General features: G+C 57.7%; 1 protein-coding gene across 3 annotated transcripts; it reads left to right on the forward strand.

The window, feature by feature from the left end:
* The first annotated feature begins 240 nt into the window (after positions 1 to 240).
* On the forward strand, positions 241 to 21,350 carry KCNH6 (potassium voltage-gated channel subfamily H member 6). 3 transcript variants are annotated; one of them, XM_060133522.1, is made up of 14 exons: positions 241 to 334; positions 1,123 to 1,353; positions 6,442 to 6,603; positions 6,702 to 6,907; positions 10,072 to 10,497; positions 11,811 to 12,210; positions 12,982 to 13,181; positions 13,368 to 13,620; positions 16,540 to 16,733; positions 18,288 to 18,385; positions 18,722 to 18,816; positions 18,946 to 19,114; positions 20,044 to 20,233; positions 20,554 to 21,350. In XM_060133522.1, exons 1-14 carry the CDS (start codon positions 259 to 261, stop codon positions 20,788 to 20,790), a joined length of 2,937 nt encoding a protein of 978 aa, XP_059989505.1. In that variant the 5' UTR covers positions 241 to 258; the 3' UTR covers positions 20,791 to 21,350. The 3 variants fall into 3 exon arrangements, with proteins under 3 accessions (XP_059989505.1, XP_059989507.1, XP_059989506.1); XM_060133524.1 differs by lacking the exon at positions 18,722 to 18,816 and having other exon boundaries at positions 11,811 to 11,965; positions 12,125 to 12,210; positions 18,288 to 18,372; XM_060133523.1 differs by lacking the exon at positions 18,722 to 18,816 and having other exon boundaries at positions 18,288 to 18,372.
* The last annotated feature ends 1,823 nt before the right edge of the window (positions 21,351 to 23,173 follow it).

The raw sequence follows: 23,173 nt of genomic DNA on the forward strand, positions 1-23,173 counted from the left end.
CGCACGGCTTCTTTCAGCACCGCGTCGCGGACAGCTCCCGGGCGGCCGCGGAGGGGAGGAGGCGCGGCGAGCGGCCGGCCGGGGAGGGCCGGGGAGAGCAGCAGAGGGTAGACGCAGGCGGGCGGGCGGGGCACGAAGCCCCGCGGCCCTCCCCGGGGGCGGCGCCCGCCCGGAGCCGGACGCTGCGGAGCCAGAGGGCAGACGGAGACGCAGGGAGCCGGGGCGCTGGTGGCTCCAGGCAGAGGCCGCAGCCGAAAGATGCCGGTCCGCAGGGGCCACGTCGCGCCCCAAAACACTTACCTGGACACCATCATCCGCAAGTTCGAGGGCCAGAGTGAGTGTGTGCGTCGGGTGGGGGCACGATCTGGAGCCCTGGTTCGGTGGCCGGAGTGGCCGGAACCCTTTACTAACTTCAGATAGAGCAGGGTGGGGGGGTACCTGAGGCTGAACGCAAAACCCTTCTCTTTAGTGTCCCCGAAACACCTTCTCCCCCAGGGAGCCCCCGCTTACCTCCAATGCTGCCCTCTCTTCTACAGCACGGTGGGCAAAGCGCAGTGCTCCCCTCCACCCCTGAGCTGTTTTTTTCCCCTTCCAAGCCCTGACCTCCCCTTCTATCACTGTACCAATTCCCTCTTGAACCGCCCCCCACCCCCCCAAATTCCTTCAGAGGTTTCCTTTTCACCCTCCTTTTCACCTCCTAACCCTAGCCACTCTGGTCTTTCCAGGAGCTCACCCAGGCCTGGCCCCGGTCTGGTCACACCCCTTTCCCTGCCTCCAGGAAGCCTTGGGCCTCCCTCCCTCTTCACGACCCCATTCATTCCTGCCCTGGTCTTCCCACAATCCCCAGCCCTGACTCCCCTTCCCTCACTCCTCTAATCACTCTCCTGCTTCCCCCTCCTGACCACCCCCTCATTACTCCCAGGAGTCCCCTGACCTTCCCCCATGGCTCTGGCCTCCTTGGTCTTCCCACCCTCCCCAGACCTGACCTCCCCCCACCCCCATTCTGATCACCGCTCTGCTCCCCCATCCAGATCCCCCCTGACTGCTCCCAAGAGTCCCTATGATCTTTCCCTCTCTGCTGCTTGATCCTGGTTGCCATGGGCTTCCCACCTCCCACCCCAGGTCGTAAGTTCCTGATCGCCAATGCTCAGATGGAGAACTGCGCCATCATTTACTGCAACGATGGCTTCTGTGAACTCTTCGGCTACTCCCGAGTGGAAGTGATGCAGAGACCGTGCACCTGCGACTTCCTCACAGGCCCCAACACCCCACGCAGTGCCATGTCCCGCCTGGCGCAGGCCCTGCTGGGGGCTGAGGAGTGCAAGGTGGACATCCTCTACTACCGCAAGGATGGTGAGGTGCCCTCAGGCCACAGGTTCTGCAAGGCAGGCTTGGCCCCTCTCTTGTCCAGGCAGAGTGACCATGGGAAGGGCACTGACCCAGAGGACCAAAGGGTCTGGATAAATCTTGTCTCTTCTCTGGGCCTCTGTTTCCTCATCTGTAGGGTGAAGTGATGGACACTGGATGAAATGCCTTCTGAGGTCCCTTTCAGAGGCCAGGGACCAGACTGAGCCACCAACTGATCCTGGCCCCATGCAGGGCCTCCCACACCACCATCCCTCCCCCATGTCCCTGGTCTCCTGGCTGTCCACTCTGTCACTGTCAGCCCCAGCTGTCAGGCAGCTGGGATGGAAATTAACCTTTACTCATCTCCATCTGCTCTGGGGATTAGGGGAGGAGTCACCCCCTCAAGGCCTCTGTGGCGAGGCAAGGCAAGGGGCAGCTGGCTTGAAAAGAGTGCTGGGTCTGGCTCACCAAGCCCTAGCTCCCTGGGGAGATAGGGTCTGGAGTTTGCCATGACCTGGAGGCTCATCCTGTTTGGGATGTTATTGCCAGCCCAAGCTTACTGCAAACAGAACAAAAGCATAGGTCAGGGGCTGAGGATGAAAAATCATGAAGCCCTCTAAGACGCTCCCCCCAGTGCTTCACTGGATCCGTGAGGGGAGGGAAGAGAGGAGTGGGAATTAGGATCCTGAAAGTCCCTTTGAAATCACCTGGATCAATGGCCCCACCAGCCTGGTTCTGAATCAGAATTACCTGGAGCTTGTTTTCCAAAACACACCTTCCCTAGAGAGAGGCTGACTCAGAGGTGTGGAGGGAGGACAAAGCAGGTGTATTTGTAAAAATCTCCCTGGCAGTTTGGGTGTTTTGCCAAGTTTAGGAGCCACTGGCTTAGATAAATCCCTTCCTTTCATGGATGAAGAAACCAAGGCCCAAGAAAAAGAAGGGACTTGGCCAAGATTCTACTGCTTGGGTCCAAACTGGGACTGGACCCCAAATCTCTGGATTTTTCCCTCAGAGATATCTGGTCTGAATAATCCCAAGAGGGGAGAAAGGAACCCAACAGCCTCTGTGTTTGGAGGCAGGACTCTGGGGGAAGGAAGCCTCAGAAGAGGGCCTTCCCTGGGGAAGAAGGAATGAGGACCACTGGAGTGCAGGTAAAGGGCAGGCACTGGGGCTGAGGGGTGCTGACAGCCGGGTAGCAGGGGCCTCGTGTGTGTGTGTGGAGCATGAGTGTAAGTGTGAACCTGAGCATGTGTATGTGTGTTTAAGGGCTTCCGGGTGCTTCCTGGGCAGGTCCTGGCTGTACCTCTGGCTGTCCCCTGCTGCTGCCACCCATGTGAATGGGGTAGTGATTAGGGGACTAGGAAGAACCTGGCTTAGCTTGGCAGCGCTCACAGGGTTAATGAAGTTAGAATATTTTTAAAAGCTGTGACCTCACCTCCTCACATCACTACAGAGAGGAGGTGACAGTCAAAGGAGTGAGAAGGGTCCCAGGGGAACAGGGTGGGACAGCAGGAAATGATAGCGGACAACAAGTCCTTCTCTGTCCCTCCCCTTGACCCCAGAGCTCTACCTGGGCCCCAGAGGGGTGAGGACTGACCACAGACTCCTAGTGATGTCAAATCAGAGCTCTTAGGGTCTCCTCAGCACCCTGCATGTGCCTGGGCAGGGGGTAGAGGTCAAGGCCAAGCCTTGACCCTCAGATCAGGACTCCGGTCTTCAGAACCCTGCTGGGGTCCTCTAGCAATCAGAAGGGGCCCTAGAGACCTAGTCTTGGAGGTTGTCCCTGGGTGAAAATGAAAAATTACCCACATGCCTGGTGCCCCATAAATCCCAGTCTACTCCCACCCCCATCCTAAGCCCTTCCCTGTCCTATAGTCCAAGACTTTGACCACCTGGACCTGCCCCAAATTGGCCTGAAACCCAGAAAGGGGAACCTCCTGGCTTGCATTCCCCTAAGGGAAGGATGTAATGCTCAGATAACTTATGTTCACCTTATGGTCCACTCTGACTGCATGATTGTTTTTTATCATAGTCACATACATTTTATAGTCCTGCTGGAGGGCATCCTAATGATGATTTCTTCCCTCCTCACGATACCTCTTCTCCCCCCCTCTTTCCCCCCTCTGACTCCAGGGAGGTGAGAAGGGAAGGGGTCCTGGACAGAATTCTAGCTGATTTATAATCCTCTTTTCCTCTAAAGGGGTAATCCACTGACAGTTCTCCAAGTCAAAGTAGAAGGTCTGTGTCCACATATCTCCACATTGTGCAGCTGTGTAAAGTTGGGCTCAAAGAGGCCAGGGCATTTGACAAAAATTACCCCATGAGACAGGGCTCAGAGACCCCTGAGAAACTGGCTCTGCCGCCATCTGCCTTTACTGGGACAAGTAAGAACTTAACAGCTGGAAGGCATGGGGATGGCCATAAGACTAGAACGAACGAAAGTCTGCAGGGAGGGATGGAGGGCACTCAGATCTCCCCCCCGGCCCACGCCCCTCCTGGGGGCCTGTCAGAGGGGCCCATCCCTGCCTGCCTTGGCCAGATCCTCTTCTCTGATGACCCCAAACCAGAGAGTCCCTTAATCCGCAAGCCTGGGGATCCTCTAGTCCTCAGCTCCAGATCAGGAGGGTAGGGCAAGGGCTGAGGTCTGAGGTCCCAGTGTTTTCTTTACACCCACCCATGAATGTCAGAAAGACCAAGTCGGGAGGCGGTGTGGAGCCGCCCTCTGAGTGGCAGCTTTTGTGGCACCAGCTCCTCCCTGAGGGCTCACCACATGCTGGACGGGGGTGTGTGAAGAGATGGGGGCAATAGACAACAGGGAGGCTCATAGGGGAGGGGCGGGGACTATAAGAAATTGAAGGAAGGGACACATCCAAGACACAGCAGAGCGGAGAGCAGTGAGGTGTCCCAGGGGGCAGATGCGCCTGCTGCCCTTGGTCAGAGAGGTGACCGGGAGGAGCCCCTGGAAGGGAGAATGAGCACAGCCTGTGGCCCCCCGTCCAGGGAGCGGGCAAGGGCACAGAAACACTGCCACTCCTGGGCACAACCTAGGGTGACCACACTCACCCCCTTCCGGTCACCCGGACACAGGTGCTCATGAGCAAGGACAGCTTAGGGATCAGGAAAAGAATGCTCTGAACTCTTCCAAATCCTGATAGCCTCCTGTCTCCACCACCCCACAGGCAGCAAGCGTGAAGGTCAGGCATAGGGTGTCACGCACGGCCCCCTTCCAGCCCTCACTGCTCTGATGGGCTGGTCTTTGGTCCATTCCCAGCCTCAGTTTTCCAAAGACAGCATCAGTGGGTACAGACTGGGCCTTGGCAACCCCTAGCAGCATAGAACCTGGAGGCCCTGCCCTCTGCCCAGGTCTGCCCTCTCCCCGCCTGCTCCCAGGCCAGATTTCTGCAGTGCCAGAGAGAGTGAGGAGATAGTCTGGCCTTGGGGGCGGTGTCTCAGGTCACTGGCCAAGGAGGCTTCCTGGGTGGGTCCCAGTACCCAAGCCTCGCCATGCCCCGGGCTGACAAGAGCACCAGGCTCTGGCCTGGGAGGCAGGCCTACAGCACTGCGAGCCCAGGAGTGGGTCACAGAGGCGAGCGGGTAGCCTCTCCTCGGGGTGGATGTCTCCCGTGGGGCCCAATGCAGCAGCTGGCAGATGGCTGCCTGACGCCTGGTGCCTGGGAGTCCGGGAATCTGATCCTGGAGATTCCTGCTCCCAGGGAGGAACGTGAGAGGGAGGATGGGGGAAGCTTGGCTGCCCCTCAGCAGTAATGGTGAGAGGAAGCACACCAGAGGGCAGCTGGGGGAAGCGTGATTCTGGTGAAACCCAAAGTAGTAATAATCCTGTGAGCTAGCCTCCCACCCACTCACATTTACACACGTTCTTCCATTCACTCAGTTAACAGGACCTGGAACAGGTCCTGGCAGCTGGCAAATGAGACAGACACAAACCTGCCTTCTGATAGTCATTTTACCTGAGGCCCCTGCCCTTAGCATCCATCCTGACCCTTGGGCCTGACACCCACCAACACTTTGAACTGAGGGACATGGGATGACCGGGTACCATGGAGGGGGGCTCACGGGGCATCCAGCCAGCCCACAGACTGGACTCTGGGGTACAGGGAAGTTTTAGCTTGTTTTGTTCCACTCACCTATGGGAGGGGGAGTGAGACCCTGGAGCAGAGAAAGAGGAAGAGTGGGGTCAATGGCTGGGTCTGGGCTTCCTGAGAGAGCAGGGAGAGTAGCTGGAGGGCCCATCCTGCCCCCACCCTGCCATCTATCTCCCTCTCCCTCTCCAGACCCCAGGCCACTGCCCTGCCTGCCCCGCCTCCACCCCCAGTCCCAGCACCAGCACCTCTGCCTTGAGACCATGGGCCCCTTCCAGGCCTGGAGCAGTAGCCTGGCCTTCATTCCAGTGTCCTCGCTCCAGACAAGTCCCCTCCCCTCTCCAAACTGTTATGTACTGAGAGCCCAGGGCTCCCTGCTCCAGGGCCCCAGCCAGCCCCAGCAAGTCAGTTTCTCAGAACCCCAGGCTCAGCAGAACAGGGGTCCGTGTGGGCCCTCCAGGGATCCACTGGGTGCCACCACGGAGCTTGCGGCCTCATGTGCCAACTGGCTCAGTGCCCAGCACTCAGTATGTTCTCAACAGTGAGTTCCTTCCAGCATCAGGGGAGCAGGACATCTTTGTGAGACGGGAATATGGGAGCTGAACCCAGGGCCAGCCAGAGCTACATGGGGGTAGAACACCTGACCTCACCTCCCCACTTAATCCACCCCCATCTGCTCGGCTTTAATTACAGCAGAAGCGAACCTCAAGGTTAAGCCCTGAGCTGAGGGCTGAGTGTGGACTTGGGCCCGATGCTACATTATTTTCTAATGAGAAGCTTAGCTGCTCTCTCCACCTCTGCCCTGTGGGTGGGGCACCTGCTGGGCAGTGTCACCAACCCTCTGCCCAATAGCTCTGGTGACTCTGCAGGCCTCCTCACCCCCCACGGCTGCTCTTAACTTGACCTTAACCCAGATCACTCCCTAGCTTCCCCAGGCCAGGTTCCTGCAGGAGAGGACCCCTCCAGTGACACCCCCTCCCCACGGTGTTTGCAGCCTCCAGCTTCCGCTGCCTCGTGGATGTGGTGCCCGTGAAGAATGAGGATGGGGCCGTCATTATGTTCATCCTCAACTTTGAGGACCTGGCCCAGCTCCTGGCCAAGCGAGGGAGCCGCAGCCTGTCCCAGCGCCTGCTGTCCCAGAGCTTCCTGGGCTCCGGTGAGGCAGGGAGCAGGTGGCCGGGGAGGGGCGGGGAGCACCAGGTAGAGCAGTGGGTCCCCCAGCCCTGGCTGCTCTGACCCCAGCCCTGGTTTCAGAGGGCTCTCATGGCAGGCCGGGTGCACAGGGACCTGGCCCGGGCAGGGTCAAGTACAGGACCATCAGCCAGATCCCGCAGTTCACACTCAACTTTGTGGAATTCAACCTGGAGAAGCACCGCCCGGGCTCCACCACGGAGATTGAGATCATCGCACCCCACAAGGTGGTAGAGCGGACCCAGAACGTCACCGAGAAGGTCACCCAGGTGCGGCCTGCAGGGCAGGGTGGACGGGGCTCTGCTGCGCCTTGAGGGTCCCTCCTCAGGCCATGGACTGGACTCCTCCGGGGCTGGGCTAGCAGAGGGAGCCGGCCTGCCCAGCCCCCTACTGTCTGGTCTGAGCTCCAGGCCTCTTGTCCTGCTGGAGTCTGATTCTTTAGACCTAAAGACCAACCCCACGGCCACCACCCTGATGCTCAGCTCCCAGAACCAGGGGAGGATGGGGTCAGCAGAGCCTGTGACTAGTGCCACATCCTAGGCCTGGAGTAGCTGGGAGGGGGGAACCCGCAGGTCACCATGGAGGCCCACCCAAGGCTCTGCCAGTCCCGGAGAAGCAGAGAGAAGAGGTGTCAGGGCCATACTGAAGTGGATGGGGAAGCCCCAGCCCTGCCTCTGCCCCTTGCCTTTGAGGCGACAGCCAGCCCCCCCATGGCAGGATCCTTCTGCAATCCAGGCAGAGGAGAGGTGGCCCTGGCATCTTCAGGTCCCTGGGGATCAGGCCCGAAATGCCTCCCTCCCCACCACCCCACCTTGGCCAGGCCAAGGCGAACCCCCCTGGGTCCTCTGTTCCAGCTGACCCCCGTGTCCCTCCTCCTGGGGCCTGATGCCCCAGTCCCCAGCTGACCATCCAGGGGGAAATGCAGAGGGCCGTGCCCAAGGTTCAGGTTCCCTGCCACCAGCCCACTCTATGACCTTGGGCAAGAGGCCTTATGCCCTTACTGGGCCCCGGGGCTCCCATCTGGAGGAATGAGTTGGACCGCACCGTCTCTGAGGACTCATCTGACATTGAGTGTGCTGGCCCCACGAAGCACTGAGGGCTGCCTAGGCCAGAGATGGGCAAGGGGCTGCAGGGCGAGGTAGGCGCCTACTCCAGCTTCCCCTGGGACTTTGCTTCATAAGCGGATGGGAGCAGCTCTTTTGCCTCCCTACCCCTTTTCACCTGAAGCACTGTCTGTGCCGGAGCAGATGGAGTAGAAACTCCTTGTGACCCAGCCCCTCACCAAGCACAGGAACCCTGGGAAAGGACCCCAGGTTGAGGGCTGGGCGCTTGGAGGTCAGGCAATGTGGCCCAATGACCTGGGAAGCCCACCTAGCTGCACACCCTGGGGCCCTCAGGTTGGTGGTAGGGGCCATGGGGGCTGTTGGACTGGAGAGTTGCCCGTGAAGCCCGACAGAGCTGGCTGGGGCTGTGGTCCCTGCCTGCACCCAACCTGTCCTGCCGCCCTTCCCCCTGCCCCAGCCCCTCTTGGCTTTACTAACCCACTGCCTGTGGGCCCTAAGGTGGGGAGGAGCCTGACAGAGCTCAGGCTGGCATGGCCCAGAGCATGGAAGTCACACCAGCCTCAACCCGAACTCAAAGGGCCTAGAGGGCTGTGATCCCACACCTGAGTTCCTACGTCTTGAGAGCCCACTGAGAAGGGCCTCGTGCTGGCCTCAGAGGCGATGGGAGACTATGGAGGTCTGTGGTGGGGGAGATGGCACCCCTGTCTGGAAGTCCTGAGGATGTACACTTCCTCGGACCCCACCCCCCCCAAAGTCTGACTGCCTCCCTCCCACTCCCCGTGCTCTGCAGTTTCATCCTGGCTGGTCTTGAGCAGCCAGGGGCGGAGGTGGCCATGACAGCCAGGCTTTCAGTGCTCGTTTGGCCCCTTTTAGTTGAGCCCCCGTGTGGACCAAGTGCGTGGCATATGAGGCGGACGTGCGGCACAAGGGATCTGCAGCTCTAAGTCAGTGGGGGACAGCTGTGTGGTCAGGGTGTTTACAAGGAGCAGGGAGAACATTGGAAAAGATGGTTTGAGTCTGTGCAGGGTTAGAGGAAACATCCTGGGGAGGCAAAACAGGAGCCGAGGCCAAGGCTGAGCTGGAGGTCACCACAGGGTGGGGACACTGTGGCCCCTCCCAGGGCCTTGGATGGCAGATGGGGGACCGTCTGGTTGGAACCAGCCCTTGGGTGGATCTTCCTTACTGTGATCCCATCTGCTAATGGACCTGGTTTGCAAGGTCAGAACCTTACATGGTAGATTTTCTTAAACCAGGACCACCGGCAGGGCCCTATCTGGTAGTGCTGGGCAGGGGGTGGGGCGTGGTCCGTGAGACACCCCTCAGGCCCCATCCTTGTCGGGGCAGTGTCTGACATGGGTTGAGTGGGGAGGAGGAATTATCGTGTAGAGCGACATGTGCCATTGAGACGTACCAGCTCATTTACTCACAACAGCCCCATGGAGTTTGTTGTCCTTTGTCATCCCCTTCTGCCAGTGAGGGAACAGAGGCTCACAGAGGTTAAAAAACTTGCCCCAAGACAGACACACAGCAATGTCCGACCTGGGATCAACCTGGGAGGTCTGGCTTCAAAACGCTTGCCTTCCTGCTGCCCCAGCTGTTTGTTGTGTTGGGCAGCTGGGCAGAGCTTGGGTATGTTGGACTGGGCCCTGGGGATCCTGTGTTGGCCATAGGCTCGGAGGCGGGGGTCAGAGGGTCAGAGCAGAAGGGCGTTCAGCTGAATGTAATGATCAAAACCCCCTCGGACGTGTGAAGGAGTCAAGGCTTCCGGCACACAGCACCTGTCGAGGGCTCAGATTAGCTACTCACCCCCAAATTTGGTTCTTTCCACGGAGGCTCTGAGGGTTGGCCCCAGGGAGGGCCCTCACTGGTCCAGGCTCCACAGGGCCCTCAGGAATGCAGAGGGTATTTTGGGGGTGACTTGTTCCCATCGGGAACCTGACCACTGGAAACTTCCCAAACCCACCAGAGAGGACTGATGCCCCGCCCCCCGCCCCACCACCCTCTCAATCTGCCTGAGCCTGGCCCTCCCTTCTCCCCTCCCCCAGCCCCGTCTCCACCCGTTCCAGGCTGGCCTGTTTGGGAGGGAGTTTGTGAGCTTCAAACCTGGGGTCACTGTGGGACAGAGCTGCACCCCTCATATGGAACCCCCCTCCTCTCTGCACTTCCTGCACACCTGTCCCCTTAAGAACTTGCCCTGTTATACATGCACACCCCATCTTCGTGTCGTCCCCTCTCCCCGACACAGCCCCGATCGCCCACCCTCTCCCATATCTCCCTTCCTAGGCCTCAGCCCTGCATCTGCACCCCTCCCAGACCCGTCTCACCAGCGGCGGCCACCCTGCTGACTGCCCCACGGTCCCCACCCCCAGGTGCTGTCCCTGGGTGCGGACGTGCTGCCGGAGTACCAGCTGCAGGCACCGCGCATCCACCGCGGGACCCTCCTGCACTACAGCCCCTTCAAGGCCGTGTGGGACTGGCTTATCCTGCTGCTGGTCATCTACACGGCCATCTTCACGCCCTACTCGGCCGCCTTCCTGCTCGGCGACCAGGACAAGCCTCAGCGCGCGGACTGTGGCTACACCTGCAGCCCGCTCACCACGGTGGACCTCATCGTGGACATCATGTTCGTCGTGGACATCGTCATCAACTTCCGCACCACCTACGTCAACGCCAACGACGAGGTGGTCAGCCACCCCCGCCGCATTGCCGTCCACTACTTCAAGGGCTGGTTCCTCATCGACATGGTGGCCGCCATCCCCTTCGACCTGCTCATCTTCCGTACTGGCTCTGATGAGGTGAGCAAACCCCGTTCAGGCCGGCCGCTGTGGCCATCCCCTGTGCCCCAGCCCTGGGTGCAGAGAGTACCTGGCGTTGGGCACCTTTGCCAAAGCAAGTGGTGGTGGAAAGGGGGGGCCTCAGACATCTGTCATCTCCCAGCCCTGGAGAAGGAGCGGCTGAGCACCCCAGGCCTGAGTGCCCTCCCTGTGCTCCAGAATCCTGCCTCTTCTGGGATGGGCACTCCTGTGCCCCAGCCCCTCGTGCTGACTTCTAAACCACTCTTACCCTGGCGTTAGAAAAGGAATCCACAGGCTGTCCCTCCATGCAGCCTGACCCCCTCCTAAGCCCCAGCCCCTCCACTATGCCCACCCTGCTTCTCATAGCTGATGTGAGGGCATTTTCATGCTCTTTCCGTAGCTTCCAGTCCCACTATGTCCTTTTGACCCACCTTCTCGGGATCAGCTTTCCGCTGAAATCGGCTCTGCCTCTTGCAGTCACCCAGCCCGTCCAGCATGGGGTGTCCATCGTGACTACCTGCTCCCATGACCACCCACTCCCAGCAAATCTATCCCCAAGTCCGCCCTCCCACTTTCCACCCACACTGCCCCTGCCTGCACACTAAGTGGCCTTCTTACCCACCTCTGCCCCAGCCCCATACCTGCCAGCCTCAGCCCCTGCACGCAGAGGCCAGAGCAAGTTTCAGATCACTTGTCTGACCCTGTCCCTTATCTGACCCAGTCTTCAGAACTTTCAGTGGCTCCCCAGTGGCTTGGAATAAAAGCCGAGCTCTTTGTGGGCCCTGCGGTCACAGCAGCAGCCCCTGCCCACCTTCCAGGCTCACTCCTCACTCCTCCACCATCTTCTACTCTGTGCTCCCAGCTGCAGCATCACCCTTGGTTTTCCACGTGGACTGTGCCCTCTCACACCTCCATGCCTTTGCTCATGCTGCTCCCTGTGCCTGGAGTGCCCTTTACCTCTCCCTCCTGTCTGCCTGGAGACCCAGCCTCCTCTCTCAAGACTCAGCTCCTGTGCCACCTCCTCTAGGAAGCCTTCCCTGCCCTGCCGCTGCAGACTTGACCTCCCCTTCCTCTGTGCTCCCCGTAGACTTTTGTGCGAGCAAACACATGGCTATTTTGAACTCTACACTGAGAGCTCCTAAGGCCCTGCACTGTGCCCCACTGCCAAGAGCCTGGCCCAAAGCAGGCTCTCCATAAGTGTTTGTTGAATGACTATGTGACCACATTCGCAAGTGAATAAACGTGGTCTTAAGCACAGCCTTTCAAGGGCTGACCCCCAACTCCGTGTCCCCGCCCCCTCCCTACCTCTCCAGACCACAACCCTGATCGGGCTGCTGAAGACGGCTCGGCTGCTACGGCTGGTGCGTGTGGCTCGCAAGCTGGACCGCTACTCTGAGTACGGGGCAGCAGTGCTCTTCCTGCTCATGTGCACCTTTGCACTCATCGCACACTGGCTGGCCTGCATCTGGTACGCCATCGGCAACGTGGAGCGGCCCTACCTGGAACCCAAGATCGGCTGGCTGGACAGCCTGGGAGCGCAGCTCGGCAAGCGCTACAATGGCAGCGACCCAGCCTCAGGCCCCTCGGTGCAGGACAAGTATGTCACGGCCCTGTACTTCACCTTCAGCAGCCTCACCAGCGTGGGCTTCGGCAACGTCTCACCCAACACCAACTCTGAAAAGGTCTTCTCCATCTGCGTCATGCTCATCGGCTGTGAGTGTCCCGGGCCTTACTCATAGAATCCCAGTTTCAGTTTTGTAATGAGATATAACAGAGGGTGTATGATAGGCAGATCCTAAGTTGGCAGCACAATGAACGTTTGCATATGTGTACACCAACTATACACAGAATTTAACACCCATGTAGCCCTCGCTATATACCAGGGATCAGGACAAACTACATCATTTTCAGGGCCTGGGGCAGAATGAAAATGTGGAGCCCTCTGTTAAAACAAAATTATTAAGAATTTCAAGACGGTGACAGCAGAGCATTAAACTAAGTCCAGGGCCCTTCTTAGCACAGGTCCACGCCCATGAAGTATTTAGAGATGTTAAAGCCCAGAAAAACAAAAACAAGGGGAAAATGGGTGAAAACAAGAGACCAAGAGTTTTCCCTTTATTATATTTTTACAACTTGAAAGAGAAAACATATCTGAATTTTAAAAATTCATTGCCCCCCAAAAAAAAAAAATTCATTGCCCTGGTTTCATCTTCTCAGGAGTTTGGCCTCTGGGCCCAGGAAGCTGCCAGGAGGGAGGGCAGAGGGAGGAGGGCAGGAAGCCCAGGGGCCTTTGTCCCCCATGTGCCCTGGCGCCGTCCTGGGCACTTGTGACTTTGCCCTGGACAGAGGGGTCCCTGACTGGGGGATCCCAGGGAGAGGGAGGGGGTCCTGGAGCAGGCCCCGAGGTGTTGTGGCCTGGCGGGGATGCTCAGGAGCTCACCCCGCACCCCGCCCCCGGCCCATATCCCCCGCTCCCCGCCCCAGCCCTCATGTACGCCAGCATCTTCGGCAACGTGTCGGCCATCATCCAGCGCCTGTACTCGGGCACGGCGCGCTACCACACGCAGATGCTGCGAGTCAAGGAGTTCATCCGCTTCCACCAGATCCCCAACCCGCTGCGGCAGCGCCTTGAGGAGTACTTCCAGCACGCCTGGTCCTACACCAACGGCATCGACATGAACGCGGTGAGCCCCCGCCGCTCTGCCTGGGGCGGGGCGGGCGACCTAGCCCAAGTCCCAGCTCTGGCTAACTCCCCGAGGGAGGCCAAAGTCCCGCGGGCGCAGGGCGTCCCCAGAGCCCTCCCCACCCGTTCCCCCAGCCCCACCCCCACCCCGGCCGCGCCCCGCTGGACGCGACCGCCCTTCTCGCAGGTGCTGAAGGGCTTCCCCGAGTGCCTGCAGGCCGACATCTGCCTGCACCTGCACCGCGCGCTGCTGCAGCACTGCCCGGCCTTCCACGGCGCCAGCAAGGGCTGCCTGCGCGCGCTCGCCGTCAAGTTCAAGACGACGCACGCGCCGCCCGGGGACACTCTGGTGCACCTCGGCGACGTGCTCTCCACGCTCTACTTCATTTCCCGCGGCTCCATCGAGATCCTGCGCGACGACGTAGTGGTGGCCATCCTCGGTGCGTCTGGCGGGGAGGGCTAGGCCGGCGTGTGGGGTGCCCTGCCTGGACCAGGCCATTCCCAATGATGACGGTGGCCCCTTCTGCTGACCTGCCATGTGCAGAGCGTGTGCCACGGGGGAGCTTTACACCCAGCTCACTCAAGCCTTAAAACTAACCTCTGCCACAGGCCCCATTTTCCTGATAGGGAAGTTGATGCTCAGAGACGTCTGGTGGGTGGACAAGCAGGGATTCCAGGGCTACGGGGCTGACTCGGAAGTCCAGGCAGCTTCTGACCTTCTCCCACCCTTGGGAAGCTCAGGGTGAGAGGACGAGGGTTTGCCTCGGATGGAGGGGGGGTCCCCAGTCTCGGTGCAGCTGCAGGGACAGCTGGACACTTCAGAGGAAGGATGCGAGCATTGGACAGGGGACAGATTTGGGGCACACACAGCCCCTGCCACTTACGTTGGGCAGGTCACCGCAGCTGTCTGAGAGCTCATCTTCCTTGCCTTCCCGCTGACTTCAGCCCACCCCAAGTCCCTGCCCAGGCCGTCACTCACCCTCCCCTGCTCGCCATGGCTGGGCTCTACTCCAGCCCCTCCACCCAGTCCTCTCCCTCTGGCCTGCCCTCGGCTGGTGTTCACCAAGTGTGCTGCTCACTCTCTTCTCCCATTACATCCTCACCTGGGCCAGCTCCTTGATCCTGTGATCTCAGCCTCACCTATGCCACAAGGACCCCCAGAACTGTGTCCCGGCCCCAGTCTCTCCTTAGACTGGACTACCCCATGTGTTCTTGGGCATGGCCACCCTTATATTCCATAGGCAGACCACACAGCATATCTCAGTCTGAAATCATCTGCCCTCAAAGGCAGCTCCGTCGGCATCCCCATCACTGTGAACCTTCCGTTGCCTGGGCCAGAGACCTGGGAGTCAACCAAAGAAGCACCCTCCTCCTTTCTGCCCCACCGCCACCATCCAGGCAGCCACGGAGCCCTGTCTGTTCCCCTCATTAATCTCGCTCTGTCCCATACCTGTCTACTTGTCCCTGCCTGGGTCCACCCCTCATTGTGTCCTTCCTGGGCAGGTGTCAGGAGCTCCTTTCCCATGGCCCTGAATCTGGTCTCCTGCCATACTCCATCTTCCACCTTCTGCCGGTGACCTGAAATTCACATCTGGCATACTCCTCTTCTGCTCAAAATCCTTCCATGGGTCCCATGACCCATGGAACAAATGTAAGCCCCTGTGCATGGCATGCACAGCCCTCCCCATTCTGGCCACCTTAAGTCCTGCCAGCCTCCCCCCAGTAGTTCACATTCCAGCCATACAAACTAGTTAGTTCTGTAAACCTGCCCATCTGTCACACCTCTGTGCCTTTGCACGTGCTGCCACTCTGCTCAGAGCACCTATCTTGCACCCCTGCCTGGCGGACCCCAGTCATCCTTCAACGCTGAGCTCAAGCACGGGCTCCTCTATGAGCCCTTCCCTCAGTCTCAGCCAAGCTTAGAAGTACCGTCCGTGTGGGAGAGACAATAATTATTATTAATAATTAAGAAGCCAGTCCAATTTAAGTTTTATTTAGAGACATGAACTCCTCTCATTTTTGTCCTGAGTGGAAATGGACATTAGGTCATAATCCTTCATCTACTGGAAAACCATCACTTTATAATGTTGCCCAGATTTCCAGCTTCTTGGGTTTCATATGTGACCCTGGAGGGTCCCTTCCTCTGTAAATGACCTTTTATCTGGTTCTCTTGGGGCACACGTCTTGGCCTCTGTCCATCATTGTGCAAGCAATTAGCACCTCTTGTGTGGTATGGCCAGGCTGGGGGGCTGGACTTTGCTGTGGGGAGTGGCCATCCAAGTAATCATGGTCCCTGGCACCCTGACCCTGGGCTTTCTGCCCCCAGCCCTGACTGTGCCACACGGACCACATGCTGCTTCCTCCACCCCATTGCCTTTTTCCAGTCCTCCTAGAGTCTCACAACACAGCCCCCCCCACTTCACTTGCTCTGTAAGCCCCCCTCTTCCCTGCTCCCAACCACTCCTGGTGGAACGAGCTTCTCCCTCCCCCATAGCCCCATTGCTCTTGGCTCTTCCCTGTTCTAAGGCTCTAGAGATCATTCTGTAATCTGTCTCTCTGGGATTTGGGGGGCTCCTTGTGCATGGGACAGCATCTTATTCATGTTGACATGCTGTGGCTAGCACAGTATCTGGCGCCAGGAGGGCCCGATACCCTCACCACGTGCCCCTGTATCCAGCCCGTGTCTACCCTGTGACATCTGTCCCTCCCCGGGCCTTGCATCCACCTGTCTGGTGCGTCTTGCTATTCAAGCCACTTCCTCAAGCATCACATCTGCTTCTCTGGGCAGCCCATGGGGGTTGACAAGGCAGATATGGTTATACCCATTTTAGAGATGAGGACACTGGGGTCCAGAGAGAGGAAGTGACTTTCCCAGGCTTCCTCTGCTGGGGCCATGCTGGTCACTTGGCCCCACAAAGGGAGCGGGAACACGAAGAGAGGGAAGCCTCAGGCCCTCCACTGGGGAGCTGGGTACTCCTGACGCTGGGTCCCGTCCACTCTGCAGCACCGCGGCAACCCGGAGAAGAAGAGATTAAGCAGGGAGCCTCTAGGGTCCCTACTGCCCACTGTCCCCTGGATGGGGGTGGTAGGGGCAGTTCCAAAGAAAGTGGGAAACAGGAGGGGGGAGTCTAATAGAGGATGGTCCCAAGGGGCCTGGAGATAGCAAGGGGCCCCACATGCTGGGGTGGGAGGGGTCTCTGCAGCACCCCTCAGCCAGCACATCCAACCTTGTTCCCAGGCCCCAGCCCAGAAGAATCCCTGAAGTGGGGTGAGGTCATGGTTAAGAGGTCCTCAGGGAGGCTCCTCAGAAGAGAGCTTGGAGCCAGGCCCTAGAAAGACCCCGCCCCTCTGGCTGGCAGGAAAGAATGACATCTTTGGGGAGCCCGTTAGCCTCCATGCCCGGCCGGGCAAGTCCAGTGCAGACGTACGGGCCCTGACCTACTGTGACCTGCACAAGATCCAGCGGGCAGACCTGCTGGAGGTGCTGGACATGTACCCCGCCTTCGCAGACAGCTTCTGGAGTAAGCTGGAAGTCACCTTCAACCTGCGGGATGTGAGTCCGGGCTGGATAGGCTGGGTGGGGGGTGGCCCTCGGCCAGCTGGTAATGGGCAATGGCCAGTCAGCCGGCTGAGAGCTTGGCCTGCCTGGCCTAAAGGGACCCATCCGGCCACTTGCCTTCCTTTCAACCCCCTCCTGCATCCTTTACCATAATTTCTTCTGTGCCTACCATGGCCAACATAATGCTAAATATGAAGGTAGCTACCAGTTATCGAGCACCAACTATGTGGTAAGCGCTGGGCTCCTTTTACATGATCTCATTTAGTCTTCTCGCAAGTGTGGTGGTGTTATTATCCCCATTTTCCGGATGAGGAAACTAAGGGTCATAGCGGACAAATGACCAAAGCCACACAGCCATACAGTAAGCCGTATAGTCAATGGCGCAGCCAAAATGGGACTCAAGTTTGTGCATCTCCATAGCCCGGGCTTTTCCCACCACATCCTACCAAGCTGCAAGGGGCGGGTGCGGGGCGGGGGCAGCGGTGTCTGCCATCCAAGAACTCACGGTGCCAGGTCCCAGGGGTATAAACAGTAATAGAGCAGTCTCTCCTCTCAAGTTTATCACTCAGCGGAGGAGATTATAATAACTCAGGAAAAAGAAAGAGCTGCATAGTTAAATAACCAAGGAAGTCTCAAGGGTGTGCAGGGAGACCAAATATTTGTGGAGCTCAGGGTTGCCAAGGCGTGGGGCAGCCAGTATGGAGTGGAAGTGCCCGGAAGGGTCTGTATGGAGGAGCAGGTCTGGAACCAGCTAGTGGGAAGGCGGGGGCAGGCACACCCGGCAGGGGCAGCAGCAGCTGAGGCCCCGATGCTGAGCCCCCCATCCCCGGTGTCAGGAGGAGGGGTCCTGCTGGCCCAGCCCCACACCCAGCTTCTGGAGGTGGTGCTGAGGCAGGTTTACATGCTCTGGACAGCCCTCCGCACCCTCTGCCCTCTGCTGTCCTCCCCTTCCCCGGTCTGCCCCCTTCCCACCTAGGGGACATCTTGCAAAGACCCTGCCTTGGGGGAGGTCCAGCAGCCAGGAGCCATCAGGTGGCCCAAGTGCTCAGTGGCTGGACTCCAGGGCAAGAGGGATGCGATCCCCATGGCCTGGGATATCTGCAGCCCCTGGATACCCTCAAATCTCATGGTGCCAGGAAGGTGGGCTGCCAGGGGCACTGCTGAGGGCACCCCCTGAACGGACTGGGACTTCCAGACCCCGTCTCCTCAGAGGAAATCGCCCCATTGGCCCACGCTGAAGGCGGGGACACCAGGGCCTTGGGGAAAAAGGGAGGAGAACAGTCCCCCTGTCTCCCACGACCCCAACCTTGCTGCTCAAGGCGGCCTCTCGCAGGACTCTGTGGGGGTCTGCACGTCTCCAAGCCCCTGTTCATCTCCCACCCACACACACAGGAGAGGAGCTGCCGGGAGCACAGTCAGGGAGCCCAGCCACCTGTCACCACTTTCTCACCTAGTGGCCACAGGGCCACGGGGGGAGGGGGAGGGGAGGGCAAAGAGGCCCTGTCCTGGCTTTGGTCCCTGTTACTTGATGCTCTCTTTCTCCACAAGGCAGGCGAGGGTCTCCAGTCATCACCCCAACAGGCCCCAGGCAGCCAGGACCACCAAGGCTTCTTCCTCAGTGACAACCAGTCAGGTGAGCAAAGCCAGCCCCCACCAGTGTCTGCCCCTCCCCAGCCCGAAGCCCCTGCCCAGCCTCCTGCCCCTTCTCAGGTCCTCCCCAATCTGCCTCCCCTGGGAGAGGCCTCCCCAGTCCCCTCAGTGAGTGGAGAGGGGCTCCCTCCCTAGGCTCAGTGTCGGAGGCCCTTGTACCGTTCCTCCCCCTGTGTCCTCAGAGCCTGAGTGAGGGCTGCCCTCAGGGGTAGATACTGGCCAGCCCCTGGGGCTCCACATCAAGGCACCAAGGGCCCTGCTGGGCGGCAGCTCCCTGGATAGTGAGGCCAGGGCTGGACGTTCCCAGCCAGCCAGCCACCCACCCCCGCCAGGCTGGGGCCCCAGGCCCCCTCCCAGGGCTACAGCCTTCTGGGTCCCAGAAGCCAGACCTCTATGGGGGTAGGACCTCGTACTTCAGGGCGCCCAGGTAAGGAGATCCACTCCTCCCACCCTGTGCTTCCATGGCAGGTAGGGGGAGGGGCCCGGGCTCTGCTCAAGAAGGTCAGGCCTGTGGAACCGGATGAACCGAAGCTCAAGTTTCCCTTGCCCCGTGCAGGTGCAGCCCCTTCCCTGAGCATCTCAGATGCATCTGGCCGCTGGCCTGAGTTGCTGCAGCAAGTGCCCCCCAGGCCAAGTCAGAGCCCCCCAAACCCTCAGGGAGACCCAGACTGCTGGCCTCGGGAGCTAGGCTCCAGGCTAGAGCAGCTCCAGGCCCAGATGAACAGGTGAGTGACCTGTGGGCCACGGGTGGGGGCAGCCACAGAGGGCAGGCCCAGTGGCAGGCTAGGCACGGGTGCCCCCTCCTGGTGCCTCAGGGACATCGCTGGGTGCCCCATGGGTTTGAGAATGGCCAGCCCCATTTAGCTGCAGACCTCCCCATCCCTGTCGCTAAGTGCAATTCCTTGGATGGCTTGTCCCAGCAAACCCTGGAGCATGCCAAGGAGGACTTCTGGGGAGATGGGCATAACCTCATGCAGAAACAAATTCCACAGGCCCTTGGAAAGGGGGTGTGGCCTGTGGATGGTACGGCTGTGGTGGCAGAGTGAGGGCTTGGGGGCACTATAGTCCTGGGTTCCAATTCTGGCTCTGCAACTTACCAGCAATACTGTGGACAAGTTACTTAACCACTCTGAGCCTCAGTTTTCCCTTTTGTGAAATGGGGATAACCAGAATACCCACGTCAAGCTTCATTATGAGGCCAGAGTGTCTCTTTGACAGGCACCCTCTGGGAAACAGTGTTAAGGAGAGCTAAGCCTTAGGCTGGCTTCTTGTAGCCACGGGGATGACGTCCCTGGTCACCAAGGCAGTGCATGCATGTTTGGGTTACCTTCACCTTTCCTAAGGTGCACCAAAACATCTACTTAAGTTCTTTCCATAGTACCATTCCGTCAAATAAAGTAATTTGGTTACCCACCCCCCTGCCAAAAAAAACTTCATTATGAGGACTAAATGATGTATGCACCGTGCCTGATCACTGTTATTATCAGAGTCAGGGGTGTGCTAAGGGGAATTTGGGCAGGGGCTGTGGATTACAGCAGGGAAATAGCAGGGACAGCATGCAGGCTGCAAAATCGAGAGCTGCCCTCAGGACCTAAACTGCTTTTGCCAGCCCCAGCCCTGACCCTGACTCCGACTGTGGGTTTCTGCCTGACAGGCTGGAATCACGCATGTCCTCAGACCTCAGCCGCATCCTGCAGCTCCTTCAGCAGCCCCCGCCCCAGGACCACACTGGCTACATTCTGGGAGCCCCTGCCTCCAATGACCTGGCCTTGTCTCCTTCAACCTCAGCAACTCAGAGTCCAGGAACTAGACTACTACCCCAGGGCGATCTGCCCCCTGCACAGGTAAGCAGCTGAGGAGATCCCCAGGGGCTTGCCTGGAGGCAGCTGCATGTCTTCCCCCACCCTTAACTTGGTCTCAGTGGGCATCCAGCCCACGGCCTTTGTGGTCCGAGAGCAGCTATGACTTTTGCTGTCCTCCTTTATGGTCTGAGTCATGACAGGCAGCCTGGACAGGCGGTGACAGAGCCCAGATTGTGACCAGGGACGCCACATCTGGGGCAAGGGCAGCAGCACACAGCTCCTGCCACTTCCCATCGCTGAAGTCGGGGTGGCCTGGGGAGGCTCCCCGTACTGCATGCCTCCCTCTTTCTTGCCCCTCCCAGGCCCCCAGTTATGGTGACCTGGACGAATGGAGGCCGAAGCTCGGGAACTCCTCCTCCAGGATGCTGGCCCCAGCCACAGAAATGGACAAAACTACAACACCGTCCTCAGAACAGAAGCAGCCTGAGGGGCTCCCGTCACCCTTGGCCTCGCCTCTGCATCCCCTGGAGGTACAGGGACTTGTCTGTGGTCCTCACTTTCCCTCGCTCCCTGAACACCTCAGCTCTGTCCCCAAATAGCTGGAGTTCCAGAGACATGGCTCAGATCCTGGATTTGTGAGGAGCTAGAGCCACTGTACCCCAAGATAATAGACACCAGGAAGGAACTGAAGGCAGGTGAGACGACAGTTAAGGATTTGGGGGAGGCAGACAGCCTGTAAACTGAAAACCATTTACCTAGAGTAGCTACAAACTGCCAATCCAGGTGACCCAAGATGGCTTGGGCCAAGAGGCTCAGGACTTCTCCCAACCTCCCGCAGGTCTCTATTTAGACAGCAGGCCTGGTGGAGGGGGGGTGAGCCTCAGGTGTAGAGGTAGCTTATGGGACAGAGGGCTCAGTGAAGAACAGAGACCTTCCTGATCTACTGTGTGAGAGCCTTGCTCTGTGCCAAGTACGATCACCTCCCAGCTCAGAACTCTCCCCCACCACCCAGCCAGCCCCCAAGGTTGGTCAAGACCTCCCGCCGAGAGCTTGTGAAGCAGCTGGAGATGAAAGTGTCCTCTGTAGTGGACACATCAGGGACAGAACTCCAGCCCCCAGCCACTCTGCCCCTGATGGTTCTGTGAGGACCTTTGGGACCCTAGGGGACAATGGAGTGAGTGTCTCAGAGCTAATAAAGTCTGCACACTTCATGTTGGGCTGGGTGTGTAACTTACGTAGGGTCATCAGGTCCTTGATTGTGCTGTAACTGACAGCTGTGATCTTCTCCAAGTCCCTCTCCCAAGGAGCTGTGTGTTGGGGACCTGAAGGTGGATCCACCATGTTCAGGAGTCCCCGGAACAGGGGGCTTTTAGCCAGGCTGGGGTGAAGGGAAGCAGAGAGGCGCTGGCGTGGTGGCCATAGGGAATCATGACAACAGCCAGCGCTTCCATAGCACTCACCCTGTGTTGGGGGACACCGTGCTGACTGCCCTGCAGATATTAGTTCATCAACTCTTTACAACAACTATATGGGGTCAGTATTATTATCCCCATTTTAAAGATGAGAGATCAGAAGCAGAGAGACACTAAGAAATTTACCCAAGCAGGAGGGAAACTTCTGGGGTGCTGGTACTCTTCTATTTCCTGATCTAAGTGCTGATTGCATCAATGTGTTTCAGGTTGTAAAAACATGTGCACTTCTATGTGTAAACTATACTTTGATTTAAAAAAAATATTTCCCAAAAACATATCAAAAGGAGGACATAATTTCAACACAGATGGTCTGGTTTGAGAACATGTGCAGTCAACTACTCCACTGAAATTGGCTGTTGTCCAGAAAAGTCAGTGGTCCTGTCCTTTTGCAGTACTCCCTAAAAGAATTTTGAAAATCTATTTTCCCCTCACACATTTTTAGTTGACATCTGAAGTATTTCCTGATAAGTTTAAATAGTTGAAGAGGACAGGACTTCCCTGGTGGTGCAGTGGTTAAGACTCTGCCTGCCAATGCAGGGGACATGGGTTCAAGCCCTGGTCTAGGAAGATGCCACATGCCACGGAGCAACTAAGCACGTGCGTCACAATTACTCAGCCTGCGCTCTAGAGCCTGCAAGCCACAACTACTGAGCCCATGCGCCTAGAGTCCGTGCTCTGCAACAAGAGAAGCCACTGCAATGAGAAGCCCACACACCACAACGAAGAGTAGCCCCCCACTCGCCACAACTAGAGAGACCCAACGCAGCCAAAAAAATGAATGAATAAATTTTTAAAATAAATAAATAGTTGCAGAGGACATAATTTCCAGTGTGTTGTAAATATTGACACTTTATAAACTGTTGCATTCATATCAATCTATTTCAATCCAAATAGCAGTGATTCAGAAGCCAGTATCATTCATTTAAAAACAGGAGAGCAAGCTCTTCTTTAACATAGTTCCTTTTTCTCTGCTCATAATTCCACTCTATTCCATCCACAGTTTATCTGACATGTAATTTATTTCCATGCTTGAAAGTCTATTATTAATAACCTCATCATATCTGTTTGGAAAACACGCTCGCTGCAAATAGAGAAAGCCCACACGCAGCAATGAAGACCAAACACAGCCAAAAAGAAATAAATAAATTTATAAAAAATAATAAAAAAAATTTTTTTAAGTAATTGTAACCTTACTAAGGCTTTAAGGGTTACACTTATTAGTACTAGGTTTTTCAAAACAACATAAATATCTCTTTAAATTTTTATAGAAACTAAAATTGTATTGGATATACATCACTTACAAGAGGGAATTTTCCTCTCAATTAGTTCATGTGTGTGGATGAATATTAATTTTTTATTAGAGTAAAACAGCAGCACAGAGAAAACTTGTTCGCATAAGTAGATAGTACTATAAGGGGTTTGTTATATATAACAGTGTCACTCAATTCTTTGAATTCTTTCTGAGCTGTGTTAACAATCACATTTATCATTAAAAACTATATTTAATGAT

The sequence above is a fragment of the Lagenorhynchus albirostris genome, chromosome 20 (assembly GCF_949774975.1).
Source record: "Lagenorhynchus albirostris chromosome 20, mLagAlb1.1, whole genome shotgun sequence".
NCBI lineage: Eukaryota > Metazoa > Chordata > Mammalia > Artiodactyla > Delphinidae > Lagenorhynchus > Lagenorhynchus albirostris.